This window comes from Pagrus major, chromosome 18 (assembly GCF_040436345.1).
Source record: "Pagrus major chromosome 18, Pma_NU_1.0".
Taxonomy (NCBI): domain Eukaryota; kingdom Metazoa; phylum Chordata; class Actinopteri; order Spariformes; family Sparidae; genus Pagrus; species Pagrus major.
Genome location: NC_133232.1, coordinates 16,334,476 through 16,350,332, shown reverse-complemented (window position 1 = coordinate 16,350,332; position 15,857 = coordinate 16,334,476). Strand labels below are relative to the sequence as shown.

General features: G+C 40.9%; 1 protein-coding gene across 2 annotated transcripts; it reads right to left on the bottom strand.

The window, feature by feature from the left end:
- Positions 1 to 498: 498 nt before the first annotated feature.
- LOC141012797 (centrosome and spindle pole-associated protein 1-like) lies at positions 499 to 15,839 on the bottom strand. Of its 2 annotated transcripts, none has more exons than XM_073486321.1 (28): positions 15,755 to 15,839; positions 14,733 to 14,838; positions 14,352 to 14,424; positions 14,019 to 14,122; positions 13,483 to 13,542; positions 12,382 to 12,704; positions 12,193 to 12,293; positions 11,980 to 12,076; positions 11,782 to 11,839; positions 11,344 to 11,618; positions 10,979 to 11,097; positions 10,744 to 10,885; positions 10,340 to 10,445; positions 8,417 to 8,564; positions 8,162 to 8,338; positions 7,725 to 7,837; positions 7,394 to 7,543; positions 7,077 to 7,220; positions 5,957 to 6,073; positions 5,737 to 5,803; positions 5,336 to 5,462; positions 3,946 to 4,085; positions 3,730 to 3,858; positions 3,384 to 3,424; positions 3,221 to 3,281; positions 1,605 to 1,714; positions 1,356 to 1,476; positions 499 to 983 (listed from the first exon to the last, which is right to left on the bottom strand). In XM_073486321.1, the coding sequence occupies exons 2-28, from the start codon at positions 14,829 to 14,831 to the stop codon at positions 811 to 813; spliced, it is 3,375 nt and encodes a 1,124-aa protein (XP_073342422.1). In that variant the 5' UTR covers positions 14,832 to 14,838; positions 15,755 to 15,839; the 3' UTR covers positions 499 to 810. The 2 variants fall into 2 exon arrangements, with proteins under 2 accessions (XP_073342422.1, XP_073342423.1); XM_073486322.1 differs by having other exon boundaries at positions 8,180 to 8,338.
- Positions 15,840 to 15,857: the final 18 nt, after the last annotated feature.

Below are 15,857 nucleotides of genomic sequence, written 5' to 3'. Positions count from 1 at the left end.
TTCACCAAACAGCAGAGAGAAGACATTATTCAGGCTGTGATTTAGATACTAATCCTAGAGCTGCTCCACAGACAATGAATAATGTACCGGCTGCTCGGAGACCAACAAGATTTTGTGCAAGATTTCATTTGGATATGAGAACATTTAACAGTAGGAAGCCCCACCGACTGAAAAACTCATGTGAATGAAATATCTAAAACCATATTAAGATTCTACAGCCACCCTACTAGCTGTGAGGGTGTACTTTGACACAGCGATGCTTTGAGCTAAATGGTAACACAGCATGCTAATGTCTCAAATAATGCTTCTAATTATGTTTGGTTCCTTAAAAACAAGTGGAATTCTGCAGGTAAAGGGAAAATGTAATGGTTGGTTAAGCATTTTCTGTTAGTGTCAGTGTCCTGACTGAAACCAGGCTATACGGAGAACATCTGATTACAGTTGTGAGGCTGCGATGTCTTGTTAAAGGTTGCAAACAATTAAAAAATACACAGTTCATGTAATTAAAATAAATGTATTTATTTTATTTAAAACATAATTTAGTCTTTAATAAAATAGTAAATGCCTTTCAAATAGAACACAAGTTCTCATTGTGCTCATATACTGAGGTTCTCTGATGTAAACAATAATTTAACATACAGTACATACCCACATTATCATTATTCAAACATTCAGATTCACATATTCATCTGTCAGAAAAGCGATGAGCTAAAACCAACCATAGTCTCATGATTCAAAGACAGAAGGGCGTCTAGGTTAAGGCTAGCTGTTAAAAGAGGAAGATGCCTCCCGTCCTCGGGAGACATGGTACTACGTTTTCAACCGCTCTCTCCTTGATGGTCGGCCCAAACATTTCAGTGTGTCCGATGTTCCGGGCCGCATCCAGGGATCCGTGGAGACAGTTTCTACAGAGCTTTGATGGTCAGTGCTGTGAAGAGAAAAGCGAGGAGGGGAGTCGTCGTCATCGGACAGGTCCAATGGTCCTGGAGGAGCAGGGAGACAGAGTGAACAGATTTACATTAAGAGAGTTTAACCAAACTTGGACACCCAACTTTTCTGCTACAGAACTCACTGTTATTACACGTAAGCAAATATTTCCTGCAGGAACATTTTAATGTCATTTTTCATCCAACTAGAATCAACAGTTTCTATGGTTGTTTGAATATTGGCTTAATTTAATGACCGCTTGGCTTTGGAAACCCATTTAAGCCTCTAAGCCCAATGTTCCCATTTGAATTCAGACATCCATGAAAAATACTTCAGTTCTGAAGAACTGCTTTGCATTTGCCAAATAAAAACATGAAACAATTACATAAAATATAGCAACCAGTGGAACTGAATCCGTCAAGTCGTACCAGCTGTGTTGCCACGACGACTGGGAGCCATCAGATGACCTGTCCTGTTCCGGGTCCTCCCGTCACCCATACCTGTGTAGTCCTCATGCTGGCCAAAGGACTGGCTGGAAGCTGCTCCATCCTAAACCAAACAGAGGACTTTGTGATTATAAAGCAATTAAAACTGCAGCGTTTGAGCTCTCAGGCCACATGGTTGTTGTTTGAGCTCGACCACAACACATACATCAGAAACCTGTATGATGAGAGTACCTGGGGACGCTGTGAATGTTTGGCCAACCTCCTCCTCTCCCTGGCTGATAGCAGAGGGGCCTTCTCAAGCTCGGGGGTACGAGGCACTGGAGAGACATTGCCTAGGGGGTCTCAACACACCGCACAGACACAAACCCAAAATTAGCCTCAGGCATATCAACTTCGCTGCACAAACTTGGAGAGGATACACAGTGCTGTAGTAGCTCCAACAGGTATGGGTGATTGTGTGCTGGGTAAACTCGAGACTTCACCAACTCTTTTTTTATTTCACAATAAAAACTATGATGAAATGTGCATTTTGGTTTTATTGACGAGACCATAATGTTTGTGTTGGTGCCGGAGATTCAAAAACTGCATGAGATTTTCCCCCAATTGTGCATCCAGTCTGTCCGTCAAAATAAAAACAATACATCCCTGCCATTGATTGACAGCAAGTTAGTGACGACATGATGGCTTCAACACAAAAAGGGTTTGTGGAAAAACAAAACAGATCTATGGACACAGTTTAATTATAACTCAGCAGAAAGGAAAACACAGTGCACTGCAATTAAGGGAGACTGAGAGACGACCTGTGCCTACAGATTAAGTGGGAAGAATACAATTAATCTGAAGAGACAGTTGAGGTCATACCACCCTGCTATTGAAGCCACATGGAGTCAGCTAACTTTAAGTCCCAAAGTTAAGTAAGCATATCAATTTGCTAACATTAAGTCAGTGTTACTGGGCAGTTGGCTGTGTCTGCTAGCAAGCCACGTTGACTTAGCCTGGCTGGAAGCCAGTTTCTCACAAAGTAAGTTTTCAGATTGCAGTTGCCAAATAAAATTAATGAATAGGCCTGGCTTCAAGGCTAGGCTGGTAACGTCAGTTTGCTAGCTTTAAAGCTTGTGAGGGAAACATGCAGGGCTTGACATCAGGGACAGCTAAACCTTTTGGTTTAGTTAAATGCTTTATCATATATTGTCCTATTGTTGTAGTTGAATATTAGGGGGAAAACCATGTTGTGTCTTAACATATACTTCCCAACGTGTAAATGCATATCACATGTTGCTATTGTAATGTTCATAGTCTGCAAGTTTATTTATAAGGAAAAAACAACTTCAACAACAATCATGCTCAATCCATTTTCACTTAATTGTCCTTAGCAGAATCTGCAGCCCTGAACATGGCATTGCAATCACCATAGTTAAACTGAGACTACACAGCAATTTATTTGGAAGATATTTGTGTAGGATTTCTGAGCTCTAAGGCCAGGTAGGAATACTAATTGACCATTTGTTTCAGTACAAGAGTGATTTTAATGGTGGTGTTTATAAGTACAACATACACAACAGCCTGATCAAAGTGTCTGACATGTTTAAAAAAATAAATGTGCAAACTTGAAGCTGTTGAAGATGCAGAGGCTTATTAGCCTAATTGCATCAGTTTAAAGAGAAAACATTTAGGGTTTTAATGAAAATGACTAAAATGTGACTAAAAATAATGAGCGTTTTCATCAAGAGTAAGACTAAATCTAAAACAGCTGCCAAAATCAACACCATTAATGATTCACATCCTGATTCTCATAACAAGACTAAAATTGTTATCATTAAAAAATATCTGCATTATGGCGCTCTTACCAATGAAAGCACTCTCTGACTCCAGCAGAGATCCTCTTGCAGACCCTCCCATTACACTCCTCTGCAACATAAACACAACAATTCAAATAGTTATAAGTTCATTGTTACAGTATATGCTAACTAGGTGGGATTTTTGTAACTGAAACATTTATTCTCGACTCACCAGATAATCATTTTGCTGTGGTGGGGACAGGTCAAAATAATCTGCAACACAAGGAGGTAATTATTTTTATTTATTTTTTTCATTATCTCGGGATAATGAAAAAGCCACAGGACCCATTTACAAAATGACACTAACATATAATCTGCATCTGGATATCTTGTCTGAATAAGGGAAAAAACAAACAAACATGTTAACGCAGGTATAAATCATGGAAATGGAAATTCTAATAGATCTGTCAACCCAAAATAATGTAAGTGCACAAATTAAATGTTCTATCACATAGAAATCTGACTGGAACTACTGCAAAAGAATAAATATAACCCCAAAAAGTGCAGTGAGCTCTAACCATCCTGGGCTGTAGACCTCTGGCTGCTGAACTGCTGATAGGGATCCCCGTTGTCCCGCCTCCTCCTGCTGGCCACACCCACTTCCTCAAGCTTAGGAACTTCACTGAAGCCCAGCCTGGACTCACCATCTGATTCACAAACACACAAACCAGTCACAGCATATAATGTTGGTTTGCAGCAGAGTAAAATTAAGACCATCAGACTTGTGTACTAACCTGTGTATTTGAGCTGAAGGGAGTCGTGGATTCGCAGCAGGTTTCTGGGCTCCATGTTTCTGGAGTTGGGCCTTCGGACTGGAGCCTGGAGCCGCAGCCTGGCCATATCGAACACGTCCACCCGGGGACGCTCCCGATGTCTGGACGAATGAAGGAGATGAGAACACACACAAATGAGAGATGAATGATGGGATAAAACAGTGGCTCAAAACCTTTTAGGTAGCTGTGCCTCCACAACCCTGTCAGATTGACTCAAGTACTCCTTATCATTTATTTCAACTATTTACTCATTACTTTTAGCTGACTACTTCACTCTTTATCCAACACTTTTATGCAGAGTTTCCAGGTTTGTTTGTCTTCTGCCAGGGGTGTGCTACTTTGATAAAGAGTGAAAGAGGAATCATGCATGCATAATTTTATCAGGAGACCACAGAGACCCAGACAGGCGAGCTGCCTGGCTGTGAGTTCATGATCTGATTAAGTTTTCAGGCCTGCCAATCTTGAAGAAAGTTTTGGAGTACCACCCAATGCCAAAAATATTTTCATGTGCATGCTGCCAAAAATCAAATATCTTATCGATTCCTTTTCATCAATAAATAAATGCATTTTAAAATCCAGCCATATGTTGGTTAAACTCTTCTCCTTTTGGTTTTTCCCGCAGGCTGTTTGTGTAGACTAATTGGCTTATTGTTGTTGTGTCTTGCTATTAGACTTGAACACTGCTGCACAACTGGTCAAATTCATAAGGCGTTACAAACTTTTTGCATATTTTAGAGTGACAGAACAAACCAATGTACTTGGATTTCAAAATGCGTACCTGCTACACAAAATGCACACAGGTTGACAGGTCTGAGTTTTTGAGATAATGTATTAAGATTCAAGCAGTGCTGTGGCTCGGTCTTGAAGCACCATTTTATTGGTTGCAGAAAACTTTTGAGTTGTGTCAAAATCCGACTGACAGAGGCACAGAATCTCAGGTGAGGTTTGACACAGAAGAACATTGGTTCAGAGTAACATTACCGATAGGCAATTATCCATTTATCTTACTGTAACATTTACTGTTTCAACTTTACATGCACTCTCAACACGTGTTCCTCATCAAGTGTTCCTACTGATTCAATATAAGGATCCATTAATATTTTACCTGACTTAACCCAAAGTAACTGTACAGGTAACCCCTGAGGTAAAAGCACCACTGGTTGAGATTCAAAGATGAAATTAGATATCAAAGTGTGTAATGCACAGCAATGGACCCACATCTACCAGTATATTCAATCAGTAGCTGGATGCATGTGGCAGGTAATTGACCTTTACATGTCTAAATATGCCTACCAAATGCTGCACGCTATGTGCTAATTGATTAAGGCTTCGGTGAGAGTGATGCATGTACCTGTCACTCAGAGGAGAGTCCAAGTCCTCCCAGTCATCCTGCTGCAGATGACCCTCCAGACGTTTCTGTTCACTACGGAGATGCCGACGCAACGCTGACAGCTCACTGAAGACATCGCGCTGGTCACCTGAAAACAAAGACACACGCAGACTACATCTGATAAAGTGTTTTCACTTCCAAAATACTTATTCTCACTGCTAAGCTTCAGCTACAAGATAATCATCCTAATCACAGATGTGAAGCATTGAGTCCAGGAACTGTGGAACAAGTTGGGCTGCCTGGTGAAACATCTAAACATTGAAACACTGTCCATGACTGAACCAAACATGAAGACAGATTAAGCAACTAATTATAGAGTCAATTTTAACTCTTTTGCTAAAAGACATTTTTGTGTACAGTACCTGCAGCTCGGAGTTGATTCCTGCAAGCAGGGACAGGAGGGGACTGGAGACCAGACAGAGAGCGCTCCTGAAAAGCCAGAAATAAAAAGTCATGGAAACAATCAAACACCAAGGAAGGAACACATTACGAACCTTTATTTTTCTGGAGTAGAAGCTGCTGGTAAAATATCATATTTTATACAATGACAAAGTTTGTCAATTGTGTGTGTGTGAGACTCACAGACAGGGGGGCAGTAGTAGAATGCTGACTGTCAACAGTGGGAGGCCTGGGGGTGTACTGGTGGCGCCCATGTTTCTTCTGCAGAGTGGGGATCGGAGGCGAGGACTCCCTGCGGACCTGAGAGCACACAACCACCCATTCACTACATAAATGTTACAGAAACCGTGGTTAAGTTAAATTCAACTTGATGGTTGTCGCCCACTGTGTGTGTGTCTTTTGGTGTGACTACAGACAACCAAAGAGAAACACTAAGAGGTTACAGATATTAACAAGGGGGTATCCTACGAGACAGTCTGCTGGTTTTATTTCAAACAAGTGACTGGGAGACACTGTTGACAAATACAGTAATATATATAAAATATTTGTATCTTGCAATTGTATTATAGTGTGTTATAAAGCACTTATTAATGTTTATATGCTGCTCATAAACGCCAAGTAGGTTGAATTAAAGTAAAGTGTTGCCAGTTCCTGCAAAATGTGAATTAAAACAATCAGCACAACTTCATCACATGACTGATGATTTTACATATTAATTTTGTCCTTCATGGCTGTAGTTTTTAATTCAAATGAAAACCCTTGTCTGAGATCAGATGACTACATATCTATTATCTTTAGAAAAATATTAAAGCTTTATTCAAGCGGAGCAGCGCTGCTGCCTCAGGCTGATACTACATCCAAAAAGAGTTTTAAAAAGAATTTCCCCTTCAGATGATCAATAAAGAATGTCAAAGCCAAAGATATATTACTACTTCCTACTTCTCCTACTGCTCTGTTGTTGATCAACTGCAGCCAACTACAGCTTGTAGTTTTGCAGCATGTCCAGTCCACTGTTGGCACAAGCTGGTTCTTAATACAGCATGTTAAAACTATAACAGAGGCAGTCCGTAAAAGAGAACTCTGTGGCTGGTCATCTTAACCAATCTGGGATTTCACCCATCTAAGCTGTTCTTGTATTTTTCATCTTTCACAAGCAAAAGATCACAAGCTGACAATCTCAGTGCAAAGAAAAGCTTTATAGGTCCACGTTCCTATATATTAACTGAAGTTATTGTAGCTTTAATGTCACTAAATTGCAGTGTGATGGTGTTGTCAAATGGTGTGAAACCTTCAGCTAACTGACCTCCACCACCTGAGCCTGCCTCTCCCTCTCATACTGCCTCCTCAGTACTGCGGCCTCCTTCTCTTCCACTTCCTTCTTCTTCCTCTCTGCTTCCTTCTTCCTCTGTTCAGCCAGATGAATCAGCTCTTCATTCTTGGCTTTTTGCTGAGAGATAGAGAGGAAAGAGAACCAGGCCAGCATGAGATCAGAGAGGTAAGAAAGAGGAAGATGGAGGCAAAGGATAAAGAATTGAGAGAGTAGATCTTAACTTCTTGTTTGACATTAGCTTTTAAACTCAAGTGTAAAACCCTACCCATGACTGTTTTTTAGCTCCTCACCTCCATTTCCTTCCGTTTCTTCCTCTCTTGTTCTTCCTCATACTCCCTTTGGATGCGAGCCCTTTGCTCCGCCAGCCTCTTCTCCTCTTTCTCCTCCTCCAGTCTTGTCCGTTCCCTCTCCTCTGCTTTTTTACGCATTTTCTCCTCGATCTGTAAATCAAACCAATGTGAATGTGACTACATGAAACCCATTAACACAGCCCCGAAACCTCAAAATCACTTGGACTATTCTACAAGCAGATGGCTACATTTCTAGAGACCAGCTTGATGACAAGACAGCCAACTAGAAAACACAACCAGCAGCAGTACCACCAGCTGTTTAAAGCAATACCTGCTGTTTGAGGTAAGCCTTGTACTTGTCCTGCTCCTGGAGCTGTTGCTGTGTGGGCTGGTTGGCAAACACATTGCCTCTGGCAAACTGGGGAGTGTGGACATGTGTGAAACCTATAAAGCAAACAGGAAGAAATTCTACTTTGAGTTGGACTACAGCACCTTCTCTTCTTCAAGTCTAGCCGAGAAGATGCAGCACAGACCTTTGCTAATTATGTGTAGCTAGGGTTATTATCTTTATTGTTGTCTTTGAATTACCATCAAAATATTCCAGTATTACTAAAGCTTCATCCACAGGATATGCTGAAGTACATTTTTTGCTCACTGAAATAATCTCATCTTATTCCTGTCTGTTTTCTTTTTCTTCTTGTTCTTTTCCAGAATTGTGTAATTGCAAATAACAGCTAAATGCATTGCAAATAAAGATGGTTAAAGTACCAGAGAGCCTGTCAATACCGTCACGGATACTGCAGTCTGCTACAGTACCAGAGACCGTCTCATTGGAGTCAGGGAGCTCTGTCCGACGTGCCGTCATGGCGGCCGTGGCTCTCCTCTGCCACTGCTCCGGGTTGCTGTAGGCCTCCTCGTTCAGCTTGTGCATCTGGTTGAGGTCAGCTGGGCAACAGGAACAATCGGTAAAAATCATAAAAAGTCCTCGTATCGGCACTGTGTATTATGTAAAAAAGACGCTACCTATAAGATTTCCAGTGCTGTCCCTGAGCGGGGCTCCTCCTCCGCCTCGACCCCAGGGCTGGTGGCTCTTCATGTCAGCCTCCAGCTGGGCCTCGTAACGCTCCGTCTCCTCCCTCTCCAGCATCCTCCGCTCCTGTTGCTCGTGGATCTATGTTACAAGTATTTTCCAGGTTACATCAGTAACATCGCAATATACTCAAATACTATTAGGGCTGCAAACAATCATTTCTTTATTATCAGTTAATTTGAAGATTGTCGTTTAATCTTCAATTGTCGATTAATCGAATAATCGTTTAGTCTATAAAATGTCAAAAAAATTATGAAAAATGTGCATGACAATTTCCCTGAGCCCAAAGTGACGTCTTTAAACTGCTTCTTTTGTTCAACCAACAGTGCAAAACCCAAAGATTCTTCATTCATGATCATAAATGACAAGAAAAGCAGCAAATAGTCACATTTAAGAATCTGGAACCAGAAATTGTTTGACATTTTTATTTAAAGAATTGACTGAAACGTTTAATTGCTGATTATCAGAATACTTGGCAATTACATTATTTTTCCAATCGATTAAACAACCTATGATCTCATTCTCTATGGTTTCCATCGGTCAATAATCTACACCGACCTGATGATGCACTCAGTAAGCCTTTGCAATCAAACTGTATTACATTTGTGCTTTTTAGTAAACCACATTAGTCTGACAAATTATAGAGAAATTGTCCCTTGTAAAGATATAAAATCTCCAAAAACAATGTCAGGGATATGGTACGATTGTGGTGGCAAAACTACTGTTAATAGGTGAATTTTGAGATTTTTACATTTTAGTTCAACTTTTTAATCACATCAAAAGTAGGTTGGGGTGCAACTCAGGAGTCAAGTACCACATTTCCTGAATATGGAACAGAAACTGGTACCTTAAACTCTATAATAGAGGTCATACAAAAAGTAAGAGGCATATGTGTTGACATGAGCATGATAATTGCTCATGTGTCCTTATATTGAAACACTGTTACTTTGACAGAATACAATTCAAACAGCAACTTGACAAACAACCAAAGAACATCATTCAAACTTTGTATGAGGTTGTGTTGATCATGTGGCACAAAATGCAAGCTAAGGGAAGCAGAAGAGGAGTTTTGTGGCGTCAGCATCGCAGAACAACTAGAGGAGTAAGATGTAGGACTGGGGTGGGATTGAGGTCATACTGGGGTATAAAGTTACACCTGACTAGGGGGAGCTCTCACAAACACTTCTATTGTCGTAACTTACGCTACATGTTTGGGTCTTGACTAAATCACCTTTACCTTGCCGTTAAGCTTGCTGCTCTCTCTCCTGGAAGCTTCCTGCTGACATACCGCAGACTGGGATGCAATCAAAGTTTAAAATTAGAGGCAACTGCTTTATTGTGTACTCTTATTGTGTAAAAATGTTGCTGCCAATATAAAAATCAGACCCAAGCTGATTGGGCATTGTTACTGATAAAGGTTTCAGCAAAACATGAATGTACAAACCCTTTACAAGTTTGTTCTTTAAATGTATGGGTTGTCTATGTTTTAATTAGCTTTGAACATAGACAACACCTTACACCACTTACTCAACAATGGTCCATATCTGGCTCCCTCTGCTTTAATGCAGTTATTTATTCCGATTCAACCTTTAGCTGTGCTTTTACCTTAAATCTCAGCCTTATCATTGCTCGTTTATTCGAATTGATGCACTACATGGTAATTTCTGCCATACACTTGTTGGGTATGTTATTCAAATACACTCATTAGACATAAAAATCATCAGTCGAGTTACTTGTATTTTAGAGAAAATAATTTCAATAGATGGTGATGATGGCAGTAAGAATGCTTATCTGTTGAGTCAATCTTGGATAACACAGTCCTTTTAAATGCAGACTGAAACATTTGTTTAACCTACCTGTTGTTTCAACGCCTCCCTGTAGCTCATCGTCTTGTCCCTGGTTGATCTGGATCTCTCTGGAGGAAAAACTCTGACTTGCAGGTCAGCAGCCTCATTGCTAGGCCTGTCAGAAGAGTTGCAGAATCACACTGTTCAGTTCTGACCATGATTTTTGTCCCGTTGTCCTGGTACTCTACTGTGCATACATCTCTCTCACTAAAATGCCACCCAATTTTAAATCTAAGACACAAGCAACTACATTATGGTCATTAGTCAATTCTCATATTGATTTTTTAGTCTCTCCTATTGCTGTTAGATTAGAATTTACAATTTACACAAGGTTAAACAACTTTTTTATTGAACTTAGTTCATAATTCTAACCCTGCTTTTCAAGCCAAGTTAGAAAAATGAAAGATATTTACTGTATTGGAGGCTCAGGGAAGCTGCTTCCACTGTGATGGCTGTGAGGGCTGTGGTTACCGAACTGGCTGGGCACAGCTCCCCCTGGTGGTATGCTCCAGTAGGACATGGGAGGGCCAGCACCAGGAACAGACAAGTGACCATCTGGACAGAGAAAAAAAAAACATGTTAAAGTTATGATGAAAATGCTAAATGTAGTATATCTGCTCCTAATCAACAGGGGAGGCCAGTGCTCACAGTAGGCCATGTTTGGGTCAAGCAGGTTTCTGGTGCCATAGTAGTGATGAGGCTCTCCATACGGGCTCCTGTAGGCTTCACTGAGAGCTGGAGGAGGATGGGGAGGGAACATGGGGATTCTGTAGACACAAAGCAGCATAAACCTTTAATGAAACACTATGGTTGGTATTTTCCATTTTTTGTGGCAGGGTCTGTCATTCCCATCTGTCACACTCACAAGAGACACAGGAAACGATGCATGCAATCCCGCATTACTAATATAACATTTTTCTTCACTTTTTCCAATCACTCTTACTGTTCCATATTCACAGCCATGTCAAAGTTGTAACACAGCTGAAACCTGAGGTTTAAGTTTAAGGGAATACCTGGCTGTGTCCATGGCTCTGGGGAACGAGGGGGCAGCAGGCTGGCTGTTGGGAGACAGGCCACCTCCTTCTCGCAGAGTGGAGCTGTACTCCAGCACAGGGGACTGGAAGGCAACATGGGGCTGCTCAGGAGGAGGCATCTCTCTGTCTCTAACACCCATCTTCTCATTATTAGCGAGACCTCTGGATGATGTTGCACTCTCTACTGTTGCTAAAGGCTCCAAAACCCGATAATCTTTTCTCCTGTGCAGTCCAATCGGTCTGATTCGGTCCGGCTGGTTGGTGGATAAGAGACAGAATTGAAGGATGAACAAATATACTCTCTACAAATGTGGCTGAAAGTAGATGAATTTGATCATATCTATCGACCCGCTGTGACCTTAGAAGACAAGATAATCAACAATTTTCTTGAGGCTTGGTTTTCAGTTGCCAGCTGACCTGTTTCTCAGGATCATTTGCCCCCGTTGCAGCAACTTTAAGCTCCAAATCTTTCTCCCTGCAACAAAAACACACAAATACAGTTGTTTTACAGAGTTACACACACAAGGCATGACACTAAAATTCACAGGGATGTTCAAAGAGCGAGCAAATAGAGGTTCAGTGTTACATTGTACATAAGGGGCACTGATAACATACCTCTTCTTGTTCCTGTGCTGTTCAGCAATTTGGTCCTGCAGCTCCTGTCTGTAGTGCTCCTTCCTCCTCTGTAAGGCATCTTCTGTAACAGCTGCTCCTGAAAAGATGGGACACAGAGACCATCATTTCTTTGTAGTAGTTTTTTGTTTTAGTCTGTTCATTAAATGGTGGACCTTTGATTGTTCAGTTGCAAATAATAAAATGTTCTTTAACCTATTATAAGACCAGTGGCAAACTCAGCATCCTCAGTTTTGGTCAGTGCTCGTGATCTCCAGCCTTCTCTGGCAACACCTATTAGATTCTCCCTCTTATCTCTGGAAAAACAGATTTCAGAAGTCAGCAATTTTAAAACATGCTTTTAACATATGCATGAACAAACAATGGACAATTTCTATCAGGTACCTGAGAGACTTATTGGATTGTCTCTTCTCGTAACTGGCCTCAACCCCTGTATGTCTGTGTCTTCTGCCTTCCATCAGCTCCAGCTCCTCCTTGAAGTATTGCTCTTCATCTGACTCTTGGTCCACTGGCCTCCCCAGCTTTTCACGAAGCCTGGGAAGTACTGATGACTGCCCCTCGTCCTCTTCAGGGCAGAGGGTCTTAACATCGGCCAGGCGCAAAGCCCTACGCAACCCCCTACTGTCCTCTGTTAGAGTGGTTGCATCTCTCCGTGAGGTGGCTTGCTGTTTGGGAAGAACACCTGTGTGGTCTTCAAGCAGGTGTTGCTAAAGGAAACATGATCGTAAGAGGCAATATTTGTTTTTGTTTTTTTTAAAAAAAAAAACGTGTGCAAAGCTATCATCATGTCTACATGAACCATTTAAAGCATAAATTCCAAGTTGGTTTCAATCAAAACTACAAGTAATTTTGTTTGACCACAGTTATGTCAGATGATCTCAAGTACCCTTTTATGTCCACATCTGTGATGTTCCAAATGCGTTCGTAGAACTGATCTGAAACTAGATATTTTTAACTATTTAAGGAGGTCAAAAAAGGTGTTTGACTTTGTACTGCTACCACTTGGAATGGCAGAAGCTTTCAACTATTTATCCCTTACTTTTAGCTGCCAATTTCAACTATTTCTGTTACTTTTGGCTAACAGTTTCAACTAGAGAAGGCAAGTTCTGAAAAACTTGCGGTTGTGAATGCTCGATGTTGAGAAGCTGACGCTGAATGCAATCCTGTGAAAACTTTGAATAATGTCAACAATATATGAAAAATTTGGAATATTTTAAGGATTTTGAAGAGCTGACGCCAAATGCCCATTGCAGAAGTAACCCCTGAATCAATTGCTCCCAACCAGGGGTTGGGAAACAAAATATTTTATCTTTGTATCTTTGATTAAATCTTTATCCATTAACAATGAATGAGAAAGTAAGAGCTGGGTTTCTGTATCAGTTATTCTTTTCAAGTTTGTCTGCTCTTTTGGCAGCTGTTCAGTAATGGGTGGCTCATAAAGCAGTCAACTGACATCATCAATGTGATTAAAAAAAAGACATTTACCTTCACAGACCTCCTGTTATCGAGGTGAATTAATGGTCCAGGCTCTCCAAAGCGTTTTTTCTGTAACATTAAATGTGGCTGTCAGTATTCCAACATTTCCAGACTGTACACATTGCTGCGGATACCTAAGCACTATATGGATCATGGGATACTGAGCGCAGCAAATGATACATGAACTGTGGCCTAAAATAGGACAAAAGGCTGCTGCATTTCCTGGCCTCGTTTGGAGGGGTCTTTGAAATAGGACTAGCACTGTTAGCTAGATACAGCATATTTTTAATCTAGAAATGCCTACTTCAGTGAATCTAGCCCTAGATCACAGCTTTTGTCTGCATTTCAGTAATCGGACCACACACACACACACACACACACACACACACACACACACACACACCTCTTAAAACTTTCAACATATTTTCAATTGAACTGCAATCTACCTTGTATGTAAAACAAGCATAAAATATTTACAGCACAAAGTCTGAACTGATCTTCAAGCTCATCTGCTACAGCCGCTACAACAAGTCTGTGACAGTCACCTGAGCCATGTAGCGCCTGTAGTCCATTCGGAGCTCATGCTGCAGCCTCTGTTTCTTCCTCTCATACTCTACACCAAGAGGTAGACCCACGCTGCAACTCTCCTCTGACAAATACACATCCATCAATTCTTAATAAGAGTCGCAAAGGTGAAGAGTTTCATGCCAAAACAAGACAACGGCCACTTTAAAAGAAACAACATCTACCTTGACAAACAATGCTCACAAGGCATGGGTTACTAATAATGATAGACTTGGACGTATTTGCTATTTATAAGAGAATCATCTAAATGAAGAAAAAAACTCAAAGGAGGGGAGTGTGGCCAGCTGCTGTACCTTTCTCCTGTGCTATAGATTTGGGAGGGATGTTCTCCTTAACGGTGGACCCATAATCTCTGTGGGGCTTTGCCTGTCAGTCAAAAAAGAGGAACATCATTCATTAAGATAGAGACAATCGGATCAGTAAAAAAGGCTAATTCCAGTAAACGTTTTCTAACTTTACATCGACAAACAAACACTAAAAAAGGAGCGAAAACACTCAATTATTTTTTCTGTTACAATTTAAAACTTGAAAAGATGTCATCTGCATCCAGAAGTGGATGCATTGTAGGGCGGTTAAAGAAAAAGGTCTAACGTGTCATAAACAATAATAATGTGTATAAAATAAGTAGGCCTAGTTATTTATCCAACAACCCAATAGCCACCTTTCCAGCCCACCTTCATTTCCATGTACGGAGGGTCTTGTTCTAAACTGGCTTTATCTTCAGCCACTCTTGCCTTCCGCTCCCTGATGAACCTCTCCAGCTCGTCATCCATCTCCAAACTGCGAGCACAAGTGTGACATGATGAAAGACTCTTGACACTTTATTTAGATAAGACCTCATATTTAATTATTATATTTATTTTTCAATTTGGTTTTGGAGGACCAAATGTATACAAGTGTTCACATCCAAAGACAACAGCTGGTGATTTCACTAATTAGTACTGGGCTAATGAGTGCTGATCAATTCAATCACTATTGCTGGCTGGAACGACAACACACATCCGCTTTGTACTGTTGTGAAGCACTTAAAAGTTCAATTTAGCTGATGGTGCACTGTCTGTGGAGCTGATGAATACAAGAAAAGTCATTTTAGGGCCTTTCAATTCTGTCATGGATCCCCTTAAAAGTTGTGTTTACAGCAGTGGGCTAGTTAGTAGTTACATGCAGCTGAATTGCTGAAAAACCCCTGATCCATCAATGTCAATGTCATATTTCAGAACCATGTTAGCTTCGTATCAATGGACTCTGCCTTTGATATTATCTGTATCACTTTGCCTCAACATATTGATTAACAGGAGAGTCGGTAGCGTTACTGTCTCTTTAATTTTCCGTTGTCAGAGGCAACCACAATGAGCATGATAGCGTCACATTCCGTACAGATAGCATTAACCCGCTTAACTGTATTAGCTTAGCGGCTATCATAACAACCCAAATACTATTCATAGGACTAATGTCGAACACGTTGTGTTTGATATTGACTGTTGATTTAACGTAGCTCATTAGCTGACGTTAGCTAGCCTGTTAGCTTTAACTAAAGGAAAGGCAAATCCAAAGTACATCAATAAGAACGACAGAAAAACTAAGAAAGCTAACGTTAACCTTAGCTAATGACCACCCTTAACTAGCTCCTCGCCTAGCTAGCATTGGCTTTTCTAAGACAGCTATCAGTATTATTGTCGTTAGCGTGAAAACGTACCATTGAGCGATGTTTGAATATGACGTTACCGGATAAGGCAATGTTTGCTAGCTTGCAAATGTTGGCGGTCCCTTATGGGTCCAGCAGCACCAGCAAGTCCATC

Coding starts and splice junctions, on each gene's coding strand:
- LOC141012797 (XM_073486321.1), bottom strand. CDS start 14,831: ATGGATGACGAGCTGGAGAGGTTCATCAGGGAGCGGAAGGCAAGAGTG. Junction 14,425..14,732: donor CTCCGTACATGGAAATGAAG/GTGGGCTGGAAA, acceptor TTTGACTGACAG/GCAAAGCCCCACAGAGATTA. Junction 11,619..11,781: donor CAAATGATCCTGAGAAACAG/GTCAGCTGGCAA, acceptor TCCACCAACCAG/CCGGACCGAATCAGACCGAT.